The sequence below is a fragment of the Thalassophryne amazonica genome, chromosome 4 (assembly GCF_902500255.1).
Source record: "Thalassophryne amazonica chromosome 4, fThaAma1.1, whole genome shotgun sequence".
Taxonomy (NCBI): domain Eukaryota; kingdom Metazoa; phylum Chordata; class Actinopteri; order Batrachoidiformes; family Batrachoididae; genus Thalassophryne; species Thalassophryne amazonica.
This window is the reverse complement of record NC_047106.1, coordinates 117,547,643-117,563,092: the sequence shown is the minus strand read 5'-3', so window position 1 is coordinate 117,563,092 and position 15,450 is coordinate 117,547,643. Positions and strand designations below refer to the sequence as shown.

Sequence of the window (15,450 nt, the reverse complement as noted above, 5' to 3'; positions counted from 1 at the left end):
GAGTTTGTCAATTTTGTGAAACAAACAGGTGTGAATCAGGTGTCCCATATTTAAGGATGAAGCCAGCACCTGCTGAACATGCTTTTCTCTTTGAAAGCCTGAGGAAAATGGTACGTTCAAGACAGTGTTCAGAAGAACAGCGTAGTTTGATTAAAAAGTTGATTGGAGAGGGGAAAACGTATACGCAGGTGCAAAAAATTACAGGCTGTTCATCTACAATGATCTCCAATGGAGTTACTAATCTGGTAACTAATCTGGAGTTACCTGTAAGTGCTGTGACAGTTAGAAGACGCCTGTGTGAAGCTAATTTATGTGCAAGAATCCCCCGCAAAGTCCCTCTGTTAAATAAAAGATGTGCAGAAGAGGTTACAATTTGCCAAAGAACACATCAACTGGCCTAAAGAGAAATGAAGGAATATTTTGTGGACTGATGAGAGTAAAATTTTTCTTTTTGGGTCCAAGGGCTGCAGACAGTTTGTGAGATGACCCCCAAACTCTGAATTCAAGCCACAGTTCACAGTGAAGACAGTGAAGCATGGTGGTGCAAGCATCATGATATGGGCATGTTTCTCCTACTATGGTGTTGGGCCTATATATCGCATACCAGGTATCATGGATCAGTTTGGATATGTCAAAATACTTGAAGAGGTCATGTTGCCTTATGCTGAAGAGGACATGCCCTTGAATGGATGTTTCAACAAGACAATGACCCCAAGCACACTAGTAACCAAGCAAAATCTTGGTTCCAAACCAACAAAATTAATGCCTCGCAGATGTGAAGAAATCATGAAAAACTGTGGTTATACAACTAAATACTAGTTTAGTGAGTCACAGGATTGCTAAAAAAAACAGTTTGAACATGAAAGTTTGGAGTTTGTAGTGTCAGCAACAGATGCTACTATTACTGTGAACACCCCCTTTTCTACTTTTTTTACTAATCGCCCAATTTCATAGCCTTAAGAGTGTACATATCATGAATGCTTGGTCTTGTTGGATTTGTGAGAATCTACTGAATCTACTGGTACCTTGTTTCCCATGTAACAATAAGAAATATACTCAAAACCTGGATTAATCTTTTTAGTCACATAGCACTACTATTATTCTGAACATTATTGTACATATATATATATATATATATATATATATATATATATATATATATATATATATATATATATATATATATATATATACTGAAAATGCAAGGGAAACACTGTAAAGGCACTTTTCTACTACACAGAACCAGCACTACTTGGCATGACTCAACTCGGCTCTACTCAGTTTGGTTCCAGGCGTGTCCTTTTCTACTACAAATAGTACCTCTTCAACGTGGGCGGTGTCAGCAGAGCAAACTGCAGTAACGTTTTATATGCGACACAAGCATAATGGCGGACTCTGTGTGTTTACTGCTGAGTGAGTTTTTAAGAGAAAGCTGCTGGCGACGAGACGAAACACACTTGAAAAGCACAGAAGACTTTGGGAATTCATGCAACAATATGAAGACGAGAAGATATGAGCTGCTAGAGACGAAGAGGCAAAGCATGGCAGTAAGCTAATCGTTAGCTTCCTAAGTAGCTCGTAAATAAGTAATAACTGCAGGCTGTCGCTATTAACTATTAAAATTGTGGCTGTCAAAGTAAAGCGTTAATTTAGATTAATTAATTACAGCACGTATCACGCCTTCAGTCACACTTTGCTTCGTTTTGTTTTGACGTCAGTGACTTGGTCTGTGAATAAAGACGTGTTTCTGAGAGCAATAAACATGTTAGATGTCAATACTTTTTATACCAAAATAACTTGCTTTGATAACTTATTGTTAAATCTCAAATGTGGGAGTTTGTGCGTTTACTGATGTTCATGCACAAAATGTTGATTCGGTTTTAATGACCGTTAATTAACGTCGTCACTGAACTCGAACAGGCTTAAAACCACATTAAAAACGTTTGATTTGTTTTTCATCCAGATTTTAGTGTTCAATGGATTGAAATCTAATAAGATAATTGTTAAAGCAGTCATATTGTGCAGAAAGAATCAGCCTCCAAACTCCCACAATTCTGTTTTTATAGACATTCTTTATAATATAGCCTTTTATTGTCATTGTACACATACACACAATGAAATCTGTCTGCATTTAACCCATCCAAATTACAGTTAGACACTTCTCCCAATTTAAGATCAATTTACAGCTTGTTTAACACCGGCTTGATGTGTAACAAAAATATCCCAGATCCTTTTTTACCTGATTATTAAATGCCCCATTATTAAATATACCTGCAATTAAATGATTCATTTAGATTAACTAATCACAAACCCTGTAATAAACTACATAATTTTTTTAAAACCTGACAGCACTAAATAAAATATGTATGCTGTGTGTGGCGACCCCAAGTGCAAACAAGGGAGCAGCCGAAGGGACTTACTTTTTTATGCTGTGTGTGTTTCAGATGGTTTTCTCAGAGTCACCGCTGCAAAGGTTCACGCCATGGATTGGGAGACCTTTGTCATCATCATCATGTTATACACCGGTTATGTTTCACTGTGAATTTTGAATACATTTTTTGTACTTTTTGCTAAAATGTCTCCACTTTTGTGCAACATCAATTTGATTTGTAAAAGTTACCAAGGTTTACTGATTTAAAGGCTAACAGTTTGAAAGGCTGTTTAAGCGTAATCCAGTAGTAAAATAAGTTTTACATTTAATAGGGTCATAAATGTAAATTGAAGTAAACAGACAGTAAAACTGGTTGTTCAAAATTCCTTGATGTAATGGTGCCTTCACTGAAGTGACTAAACCTTTTTGTTTATGTTAAATACAATTTGGTAAAATCTCAGTTTAGACATGGTTATTCCAGCATCTGTGTAAAGATTCAGCCAGGTGTAGTGTATAGTGTCTTCTGGAGTGGCAAATCCCAAATTAAAAATTCTTAGAAATGAAACTTCATTGCACCAAAACATCAATGACAAAATGTTTTTTACTGTTGACTCAGCCTGAAATGACAAATTATGATACAGTCACATGAGTCAAATTGTTTACTGCAACAAAAACCTCTTCTGAGCAGGTACCAAAAAAAGCACCCGGTACCAGGTACTAACCCTAATGGAAAAGCAAGAAAAACCCGAGTAGTGCCGAGTAATGCTACTTTTGTGAAGTAGAAAAGTGCCTTAAGAAAAATGTTGCCTAATTTTCCCATTCAGCATGGAAATGTCCATCAACAGTGATGCTGATGGCCACATAAAGAAGCACAAATACTACCATGCAATTACACAAGAAGTGACAAAATAGCCTTAAAAAGGCCAGCCATGTGACAAGGAATTCAGCAAATATTTACACATCTGAGAGAGGCACTTACCTGTAGAGCAGTCATGGCCAGTCCAGTTGGGATCACAGCTGCAGGTTCCAGTGTCTGCCAGGAAAGCACCGTGCCCAGAGCACTGGTCCATGCATGAGGCCCTGGGGCTCTCACATCCTGGCCCACCCCAGCCCACAAAGCAGTGGCACTCTCCCTGTACACAGACCCCTCGGCCAGAGCATGTTGGGTCCAGGCAGTCCACTAAAAGGGTTCCAAAGTGACAGTGTCAGAACAAAGGCACAGTGTCAAACAAACCAGTCACCTGCTGTTTCCTGCTCTGAGAGTGAAAGCACCTCTGCTGTGGCAACTGGGCATTTTGATTTAAGCATGAGCAAAAAGAACTGTAGCAAGCCAGTCCTTAGCTGCAGATAGAACTGTCTTAGTACATGTGAAATATTCAGAGTGAGCACACCGAAGATAAGCTATATTTCTCTTAAAAACCAAAGGTAAATTTGGAACAGAGCAAATGAAATGACTTTTTTCACACTGAAGCTTATGATTACAGGTACTTCCTGCTCTCAGACTAGAACTAGCCCATCAGGTCATCATGAAAAATCCTCCTAAAGTGGAAAGTCATTGAAATATGCCAGGATGTGGTCATTCCCAAACGCTTTGTCACATAAGGTTGAACAGCTTTATTTTGGAGTACTGTGTCAGGATAAGACATAGGGAGACAATGAATGAAAATGATGATGAATGAACACTGCATTATCTATTATTTCTACTCGCACTCATCTTGTGTGTTTATTAAGAGCTGACATAACGTGAATTTCTCCACTGTGAGATCAATAAAGTCTTATGTTATCTTATCTAACCATGGTGAATAGGACACATCTGGAAGACAATCAAGATACACATGAAGAGCAGCAAGCAAAATGACTAAGGTATGCAAAGGTAGACGATTACTGTGGCTGTAAACACATTTGTTGCTCAGACAGCTAAGAGTGATGTTTGAGCAGTGACAAAACTGAAAACCCGTGGTAACTAACTTTCCATTTATTTATCAAAATTTTGTGTAGCCAAGAAAAATGGCTTTTGTACCCCATAATCAGTGGTGGGAACAGCTAACCAAAGACTTAGCTTCGATTACCGTTAATCCGCTAACTGAAAAGTTAACTTTTATAAAGCTAAGCCGATAAATCCCTAAAAAGTTTAGCGGAAGTTACACATAAAAGCTAAACTGATAATTGACTTCAGTACATGGCAGCTACTGACACAAGGAATCAGGGCTTCTGTTTCAGATCAGCCTTCTCTCATTAAAAGAAACCTGGTGATCAGAGAGGGGGGTGGAGATAATTTCTCTTCACACCATACAGACCTGCCAGTCATTTCACTGGAGTCTTGCACAGGCAGACAGTTTTGACTTATGGTTATAATTTTAAACAAACTAATTTCGGACAAGTTATTGAAATTAACATCACATCTGTCATTTTACGAAGTGAAAATATCAGCTATATGTTTTAGTTTTAAAGTAATACACTAATTTTGAAGGTTTTAGCGTTTAGACACACATGCCGCATTGCATTCTGGGTACATTAGTTTCCTGACGTCAGTGGTTGGCTGGTATGGGTATAACACACAGTTACTGAAACATGTGGTGGGATTTACAAATAAATCTGTATTTGTAAATATGTCATTTTTTTCATTTGTAAAAAAAAAACAAAAAGCAATTTGAAAACTGAAAATTCTGTTTTGTTAAGTCCATCACTTTTAGTGAATGTGTGGCTTCTCATACTGCCATGAACACTGCCATCTACTGGTAATTGTGGGTAAGTGGAGATGAAATCTCTTTTCATTTCATCCCTGTATAAGGCAAAGTACTAAGACATTAGACATTCATGTTGACCAGTACAGGCTGTAATTGCTGCACAACATGCGCTTGCTGCATTCACATGTTGGTTATAGGCAGCAGAGAGTAAGCCAGATGGTCCATTGTTTTCAATGAGAGGACAAGGGAAAATTATGCCACCATCAGCTGAGAACTGCAAATGCATTTGCCACCAAAAGCTAAAAACTTTCAACATTTATCCTCTGCTGTAGCAGCAAGGACAATCCGCATGTTGCTTATCTTAAACAAGGAGAAAAAAAAAACAGTTAATGAAAGATGGACTATTTAAACTCACCCAGTTTTAATCTGGTGCCAAAAAGATCTTTTTTTTTAACTACCATCAGAATCAGAGCGTCGTGTTTTAATATGATGCTGTGAAAAATGCTAAAGCTTTGTTGTATCTTTCAATTGGGTAAATTATTGTCCACCTTGTTAACAGTGAACAAGAGTGCTCTGCCCCCTGCTGGCAAATGCTGCTTTGGTACAAGTGCTTGCTACATAATTAATCCTAAAAATGTGAGGAGTTGATTTCAGAATGCAGGCACCCACTCATGAAACTGAGCCCAACTCAAACGACATGATAATATGTGAAATACCACCCTATAACAAGGACTTATACCAAGTTTTATGAAATTCCTACAAATGTGAAAGGAGTTGATTTCAGAATGCAGGTACCCACTAACAAAACTGATGGTGTCTAGATTTCTTAATGAAGCGCCATCACTCTGGTAAAATGGGCCCAACTTGAACGACATGATAATATGTAATATAATAAGGAACTGATTTCAGAATGCTTATACCCTTTTTGGGATGGGCAGATGGATGGATGGGGAGACAGACAAACGAACTGAAATCGCCATGACATATTCCCCCTTTGGACCTTGGGCCAGCGAGGGATAAAAATGTCTGATGTCATCATCTTCTGTCTGTCACTGAAGATGACAGTAAATTCTGCTGTTGCAACCAGTATAATGGCTTTTCACCCACCAAGGTGTAACAGCAAGTGTTCACCGTGTAACACAAGACATCAAACAGCAATGCTATGTCAGCATCTGCACAGTGTTGTGAAGCTTTTGATGCAGGCCAAAAATGTGTGTCATACTGTTTTTGTTAATAAAACCAGAAGAAGAGATTAAGAAGGACCTTTTGTGCATAGATGAATACACACAACGAAGATTATCCTGTGCATTTAACCCATCCGAATTCCAGTTAGACACAAACCCACCACTAGGAGCAGTGGGCAGCCAGAGTCCAGCACCCGGGACACTGCCTTGGTCAGGGGCAGAGAAAGGAGCAGACTCTAAATAAGCATGTTTTTAATAGTGGGTGGAAAGCGGAGTGCTTGGAGGAAACCCACGCAGACACGGGGAGAACATGCAAACCACACACTGATTGGAACTGGGTGTGGGTGAAAATCAAATCCCAGACCTTCTTGCTCTGAGGCAGGAGTACTAACCACTGAGCCAACCTGTTGCCCCACTAACCATAAATGTAAACCACACCCTAACCCTAACCCTGCACATTGCTATATAGGTGTCAACATCAATGACATTAAGTAAAAACATTGGGCAACAGCTGACTTATTTGAAAATTTGAAAATTCCTGCAATGAAAAAAAAAATGCACAGCTTCCTCTGCTGAATCTTTTTTTTGTATTTGACATTGTATCAGCTTAATTAATACACAAATGTATAACAAATGCTTGTTTCTATCGCATCCTTTCCCTTGACATGTTGTAAAGTAAGTGTTCATTTTGTAAGAGCCAGGAGCTGCCGGAGTACATGATTATAATAATAAGATTCCATTCAAACAACAACTGTGTGGTACACACAGATGGCAAATGGGCGTCAGGCAGGAGCGATGTCTGGCCACTGTGAGCAGCAGGCCGCGCCATGGCTGCTCCCCTTTACCATGACATAAATGGGTATAAAGGCCGTTATAGTAAGACAAACAGGATCTCTTAGCAGATGGTTTGGGAACAAGGCACAAAGATCAGAGGCTAACTGACAAGAAACTCTCTCCTGGCAATTAATCATTGTGGCTGAAGGTCGTGCAGAAGAAAGGTAGAAATGGTAAAGGACTCGCGTTCACATTCCGCTCCACTCCTTATGGCTAACACTTCACCCAAAATAGAATGGAGGCCGATGGATGTCACAAACCCCCATTTATCAAACTCCCACGGTCCATTTTTCATCTTGAAATGAGAGCCTTCAAGAGCTGACAAACACAATGGCTCCTTCAATCTTATCTAGTCAAGCCTTATCCACCATCACAGATGTGTAGCTTCTAATGGACAAACATCAGAACCTGCATCTGAAATTCAGACACAAAAGGAGCGGTTTGATTAATGTAATGCCTTATATCCATGATGTATATGGAAAAACGCCAAGACGCATGCTGAGAAAGGTTACAGCGTATCTCCTACTTCAGAGGAAGCTTTGAGTGCTAATCACTCTGTGAAAATAATGAAATAATTCATTAGAAAAAGACACCTAATCCCATTGTCTCTTAAAAAAATAGAATAAAAACCAAACAACTCATATGGTGTTGGACGTTGTACGGAAAACAGTAACACTATGCTGGCTTTGATCATGTTTTTGCATGTGATGATATGAGGGTGATTTGAAGTCTAACTGTATTGACCTCAAACAATGAGAATGCATTATGATTGATTATCCATTGTTAAATAACCTGTGGAACCATCCATCTCACAAAAGTCGACTTTACGTAGGTAATTAAAAAAATCACATTTTTCCTTCTTGTTTTTCTATGACATATCCAGCACTCAGACACTGAAACCAATCCCATCAATGCATGATCCAACAAACTTTACAACTGAAGAAACCACATCAATACCCAAATACAGGCCACAAAGAAATACCCAACAGGATACTAAAGTATCCCTATGTATTATATGTTTGTGCATGACCTCACAAAAGCAAGGAGAAGCTGCTTACTGCACTGTAACGTGAAATTCTTGAATTAGCATGTGCAAATTCCTATACTGTCTGACAATTCAGTCCAGTCTCACTTTTTTTTTTGTCCTTATTACTCAAACATGAGTCTGCCAAAATATTTAAGAAATACAATATGGAACCAGATATAGCTGGAAAATTACTGACCTGTTTCAAACTAGTCATTTCTATTTTTATTTATTTATTTATTTATTGCATATTAGAGAATGACCTTACTGAATTTGAAGTTGTTTTTTCATTGTTTTTTTTTTAACTTAATCTTTTTCAGATAATGAACTTGCTAAAGTGGTGAATGATCATTTGTTGGATATGGATGCAGACTCTACTTATGTTTTACTGCTCTTAGATGTTCTTGCTGCATACACCAGATCACTCTGTATTGGTGGTCAAAACAGAAGATCATTTTGGCATCTATATAAGTGCTCTCATTACCGAGGTTATAAATGCCAGATCTACTGAAATGCATTTTCTAGCATGTCTGAATTTGCCACAGTGAAATATGGGATACCTCATGGGTCATCTCTAGGTTCACTATTCTTTTATATGCGACCTTTTGGTCAATTTATATTTAGCCAAGGAATTTCATAGAGAGAGTAAAGGCGTGAGGCTGGATCATCAGATCGCTGTGCTCTACTGTCCAGCTGGACAGCAACACCCCCATCTGACCACTACAGAGCTGATTTCCTGGTGAGAGTAAAAGAGAGCGTGCACCGGGGTGGTGTGCGGCTGCTGTGTAATGCTTTAACTGGCAGGACCTGCCTCACCTCCCATCTGAATTACCAGCCCAGTCTCAAGTTTTTTTTTTTTTTTGTGCTCCTGTCACGAAATGTGTCAAATTTTTGTGACGGGGATTTTTTTAACTCACTATTACTAACCCTACTCCTACCCCCAACCCTAACCTTAACCATAACTTAATCCTACTCCTTCCCCCCACCCTAACCATAACCACCCCCGACCCCTCGCTTCACTTTTAATTTCGTGCAACCATCACGGAATGAATTAGTATGAATTCATGCTGCCATGACAAAAATGAGGCGCTTTTCATCACAATATCACAAACCAATAGATTAATGTATATCTCGTGCTGCTGAATCACGACTTGCCGTGAGACTGGGTTAGACAATTACAGCCCTTTTCAAGTTGAATAAACAACATATTTTAATTTCAGGAGTGTCAAATCACCATTTTTTTCACAGCTCTCAATGACATCACCACACCAACACTTAACACTCACCATGTTGGAAAACCAACATGTAACTTCTGTGATATTCTAAATTCTGCTGCTTTTTTTTTTTTTTTTACTGCTGTTTTGATTATGATTCAGTTTGGGCTGAAGTTTGGCTTTGATGGTTATGATCATGTTTAAATTTAGTTTATTTACTCACACTACCTTTGTAGTTATCTAAGCGATGCTCAGTGCTTTGAGAATGTGTTGCTGTCTGTGACCTTTGCAGTGAGACTGGATTGCAAATAAATGGCTTTTTAAAATGATAGTCAATTGGTTTAATTTGTTTTCATGTGCAAATGAGAGCCTTGAATAGGGAATAAGAACCTCCACATTGGCCCTGAGGCCCATTGGTGTCGGTGCTTATCCCCAGGTACAGTACTGTGAAGTGGATGAGAGTCTACACAGTAAAAGTACCAGTGTTAACACTGACAGTGAACATATGGTCCCACTCTGGCCAGGGTAGGACCATATGTACACTGTCAGTGTTAATTTAACACTGTCAGTGCTAGTTTTGTACTGGTGATTTTACTGTGTATGACACTCCCTGGATGGGACACCAGTCCATTTCAAGTTTCTTTCCCAGCCAAGGCCGGTGCCCATTTATAGCTGGGTAGACTAAGAAAAATGCAGATAACGTGTCCTTTTGACACATGCATATAGCTTGACCAGGAATCAAACCCAGGCCTACATGTAGTCCAACTTCTAAACCACTGGGCTACCTTCTCTGTGATATTGAATAAGCTCAAAACATTTATTATTGTTCCCATTACGCCACATTTGAAGAATACGTCATCAAGTGACACAGTATACTAAATTCTGAAATACCTTTATTTTACAGTGTTTTGCATCATCTTACCCTAGAATAATTCATAACTGACTCAGCATTCCAGTGCAGGCAAGCAGGCCAATCTTATTTTATACATTTTCCTGGTTGAAAAAATATGAAGATTTACTTTGTATCAAAATGTCAAATAATCAAACTATACTCTACTGGAACCCAACAAAATGAAGTAAATACAACTGAATAATGGGCAAAAGTGCATTTTTACAGTGAGTTGTTGATGTTTACTTGACCTATGTTGGGTTAAATTGGCATTATATCTTATAAAATGATCATTTGGAAAAACAAACAAGCAAGCAAGCAAAAATGAATAAATAAGATTAACCTTCTTCACAGTTTTCTCCCTTGTATCCCGGGTTGCAGATACAGGTCCCCACAATGCAGGTCCCATGGCTGCTGCATGTGACATCAATGCACTGGTTGGTGGGAACGTCACATTCAGAACCTTTCCATCCGCTGTGACACATGCAGCGACCTTTAAGGTATTGACCATTCCCACTGCACAGCACTGGACAGGCAGCTTTGAAAAGAGCAGACAGCACACATCCATGTGAATGGGCCCCTCCAACCACAGCTTCAAAGAAGAGTGCGTGTGTGTGTGTGTGGTAACACCTCCATCTGACAACAGCTTTCTCACCAAAATGCTCACAGTTTTAAGGCCCCCTGACACTTGCACGACTTTGATCCGTGCACTTGCACGCACTCTGCCGTGCACAAGAGTAAACTTGTCTCAAACTCGCTGTAAACTGGTGTAAACTGTGGGCAGCTTCGTGCAAGTGTGCAAGAAAATTAATTATCAATTAATAATTAATTACGTCAACTTTACGTGAACATTACGCAAACAAGTCAAAAACACTGCATGTGTGTGAGTGATTGCATCAGCGCACCGCATCAGAGCTCAGCTCGTCTGAACGATTATAACGAGATGTAAAAGCTATCATAAACATATTTTTACAGCTGCACACAAGAAGGGATGAACATGCAACTGTTTTACCAGGCCATTCCAATATAAACATGACAAATAATTACCTTTTTAGACATCTCCAAATACGTTCTCCACCTCATTAAGCGCGCAAGCGAGAAAAGCAGCAGCTGGAGCGCTCCTCTGTGATTCTGGAAGCAGAGCCATTTTCAACAGCCACCTCGCAGAGAAAACGATTAATCTGCTACAAAATAATTATTTTATATACGCAGCGTCCAGCGCACAATGCGTGGCAGCCAGTGGAACAAAGCAGGTGGGATCATCACGGCGATGTGCGTACAAATGCGTGGATCAAAGTTGTGCAAGTGTCAGGGCACCTTTATTTTTTTACAAAGTGCATCATAAACTACTACTCTTAGGACCTTTGGCAGAGCTCATTTTCACACTGAACATACTCTGCAAAAGGAAGAGGATGATAAAGACAATTTTTGAAACATTCTTTTGCAAAATCAAATACAGATTGCATATTTTAAGAAAATTTTCATTTTTTTTTCCTCAGTTCCACGTGAAATCAATCCTAGTGTAATATGTTGTGATTTTGTTTGTTTGTTTGTTTTTCCTTTTTGGAGAGGCTCATTTGTTTTCCCCAAACAATGAAGACACTTGATGCTGAAATCAAAAAATGAATGTGGAAGTTCGCTTTAGAATACCAGTGTTTATATTTCGATGTGTAAACAACATGGACCATACAGGAAGCATCTTGTGTATCAGCCCATGTTTGGGTAAAAATACTGGAACAGATAAGGTTTCAAAGTAAATAACTCCTAGAAATACTATTTGATATCACCACACTGAATTCTTCGTTTGTTCTGCTTTTCAAGGTCTTTCATTCAGCTGCTGTTTGCTTCAGGGGAGTCCATCAGTCTCCTCCTCAGATGAACTGAAGATGAGCTGCATGCCCAAATGGATTAAGGTCTTATGACTGACTTGGATAGTCTAGAAATTTCCACTAGAGATGGGCTGATCCACATTTTTTTCAGTTGCGATCTAATACCAATACAGATTTTGAACTACTTATGTGCCTTCTTGTGCCTTGTAACCACAGCATGCGAGCTTGCTCTGTGTTCACAAGGTTAAGAAGTCAGCAGGTGCTTCTACATTGCGGAAAAGTTTACATTTTGATATAAGAAAGTGCACTTGTGTTGAAGCTTTTAAGCCAAATATTTAAATTGATTTTTCTTCTGTTTACCATTTGTTATACTGTTTAATCTTAGCTGAACTACACTGGGGCGGCAGGTGGATAAGTAGTTAGCACTGTTGCCTGACATTGAGAAGGTCCCGGGGTCGCTTCCCACCTTGCCCTTTCTGTGGAATTTGTGTGGGTTCCCTCTGGGTGTTCCAGCTTCCTCCCACTTCTAAAGACATGCAGGTTATGTGAATAGGTGACTAAATTGGCCATAGGTGTGGATGTGTTTGTGGCCATGTGATAGATTGGCGGTCTGTTCAGGGTGTACCTCGCCTCTCGCACAATGACTATACTTAACCTCTTATTATACAGAAGGTTGCAGCACGACATGTAACATGTTTGAAAATATAATACAGACTGCAGCACAAATGCTTTTCTGCTCATAAAAAAAGAAGACAGAAATTTGTATTTTTTGCCAGTACTACTACTAGAATTTTTGAGATTATTTTTACATTCACCATCCTGGTGATTCAGAAGCAATGTAGGCTCACCCCATCATGTGCTCATTTGATGAAGGGATGAGCACTTAGATCTGTAAGTGGGCTGGCCCTGTTCAACAAAAGATTGATGTCAATATCAGACATGATACGGATATTACATCGGAACTGGCCCATCTCTAATTTTTCACTTTTCCCCACAATTAAGTCCTTGTGTAGAGTTGGCAGTGTGTTTTGGATTGTTGTCTTGCTGCATGATGATGTTCCTCCTGATTAATTTGGATGCATTTCAATGCAAGTTGGCAGAGAAAATGTTCATGCGGACTTCCAAATTCATTCTGCTGCTACCAGTGGCATGCTCAATCTGCCACTACTGCCACCACATTTCACAGATGCGCTTGTGCGTGGATCATGTGCACATCCTTTGTTCCTCCAGACTTTGGCCTTACAGTCACTTTGGTTGAGGTTAATATTGGTCTCATCAGTCCATATCTTTTTGCTGCAGAGCCACTGTAGGTTTTTTTGTTTGCAAATTCCAATCTGGCTTTCAGACTATTCCTGCTAAGCAGTTTGCAGTTTATATTTCTGCTCTCTATTCTTTGAACTGGATACTAATCAGCTTTTCTAAGATTTCTGCTACAATACACAATTTAGAAATCGGTGCATAATTATTTTTACTGGAGGAATTGCCTTATTTTAGTAGAGTTAAAACATGCAGATTTCTGTATTTTACTGTATAAATGTCACATCTTATGAGAGAAACATTAAAAATATGAGTTCATGATTTGTCAATCAGATCAGGTGCAATCTTAAGAAAAAAGAATTTAAGATTATCAGGTCCTACAGATTTATTTACGTCCAGCTGTTTTCAGGCCCTATGAACCTTTGGAATTGGCCCAAATCGGGATAAGCAGTCTCACACAAACAACCCAATGAAATAAAACGTTAATTAAACCAATCAAGGATATCAATCTTATCAGCGAAGGCACATAAGCCTCTGACAACATGGATGGGCAACTTATTCGAAGTGATATGTCAGTAAAAGAGTTTAAGACTTCCAAAATTTCCATTGGCTGAAAAACTGTGACTTTGCTCTTTTTAACCTGGTTGACCACTGATTTCTAAATTGAGTAAAATGGAACCAGTCGGCCTGTAATGAGAGAAAGGTGTGTTTGGGCTAAGGCCAGAAAAACCAAACTGAAGAGGATGGGCAAATTGAGGAAAGATGGCTCCGTCCTTTTATTGTGTAAAAACATATCAGGCCTGTAATGCAAAGATGAGGAGAATTCTTCTCTATAGAATTACTGACAGAGATGAAAATAATGATACAGAGATACAGAGAATGTTGCCAAATTCAATAAGAAAGTTATTAAATGTGTTGAAAGGCATATTGTGTGCAATGAAATAAAGTTTAAGCTACAAACTACACTTCTCTACCCTTACCAAAAAGTAGTATATGCATGTATGTTTCAAGTATACTTCTAGTTTACTTTTTGTATACTTATCAGTACTATTTTTTGGTAAGGGTAGCCATGCAGTCGACACACTGCATTTTGATCATCACTACCTTAAAATTTCAATTGTATGTGAATGACAGAGATCAATAGAGACATTAGGCCTAAGGGAGAGACTCACCTCGCCCACAGTCGGGTCCTTTGAATCCTAAAAAGCAGTGGCATGTTCCAGCCACACAGTCACCATTTCCAAAGCAGTTACTGGGACAGTCATCAATTGAATCTGGAAGAGAGCAGTCACAAGCTATTTTTCAGTAAAGTGGAAGGACAAACAAAATCCACTCAGTCCTTTACTTCTGGGTTGATCTTTAGCCTGATACTAATGACACTTTAATAAGTACAGGCTCCAATCCTGTTACATTTCTGTTTCACAGCAAACATATTTTCAAATGAAGATGATGTGATTCACACACGGGGAGGATTTATGAAAAGACTTAACAACTTCTGATTAAACCTCTACCAAAAGTCCGAAAGCAAATAAATTCTCTTCAAGCCCAAATGCACTGAATGTGATAAGTAGTATGCATTGCTTGACAAATCCAATTTGATTTGTCACCCTGTGACCAGAAGACTCAAAACATCAGCAACACTGCAGAATTACTGTGCAGCCATGGGTGATGTTAGTGTGTTCTATTTTACTACAGCCAGCAGGGGGACAGAGTATTGCACATCACCCACGTGTGCACATCCCCATGCATCACTGGCACGTTCTTGTGACATGATAACAAAATTGATCTGATTTTGAACATCTTAAATTAGAATATCGAAGTTTGAGTATGATTTTGTTTCGACCGCCCACTGTACACTGTAACAGATTGTTGTATTTTAAACCCCCCCCCCCCCCCCCCCCAATCAGCTTTCAGTTTTTTTCTACCCGTGACTGTAATTTTCAGCAAATTGAAAATTATGGCTTTATGATTATTGAAATTATGATTTTTATGTTCCCACACCTAGCTTGGAAACAGAGAGCAAGAATATTAAGTTGTCATTCAATTTTGACAGGTGTGTTTTACCTTTGGGTTCGACCCACCTCCAAGCCAAATCATAATGTGGCAGTTTGGTAAGGCTGGAAGCACAGTTGGTGGTTTTATTTCCAAATGCAATTTTACA

At 39.0% G+C, this 15,450-nt stretch overlaps 1 protein-coding gene across 9 annotated transcripts in view; it reads right to left on the bottom strand.

Annotated features, from left to right (window-relative positions):
• The window catches only part of tenm4 (teneurin transmembrane protein 4), a 626,167-nt gene that overhangs the window by 256,877 nt on the left and 353,840 nt on the right, over positions 1–15,450 (bottom strand). For all 9 annotated transcript variants that reach the window (XM_034168462.1, XM_034168463.1, XM_034168464.1 and 6 more), the window contains 3 exons: positions 14,462–14,563; positions 10,547–10,741; positions 3,351–3,551 (listed from right to left, as the gene is read on the bottom strand). In XM_034168462.1, the coding sequence (XP_034024353.1) occupies positions 3,351–3,551; positions 10,547–10,741; positions 14,462–14,563 (498 nt within the window). The remainder of the gene's footprint in view (positions 1–3,350; positions 3,552–10,546; positions 10,742–14,461; positions 14,564–15,450) is intronic.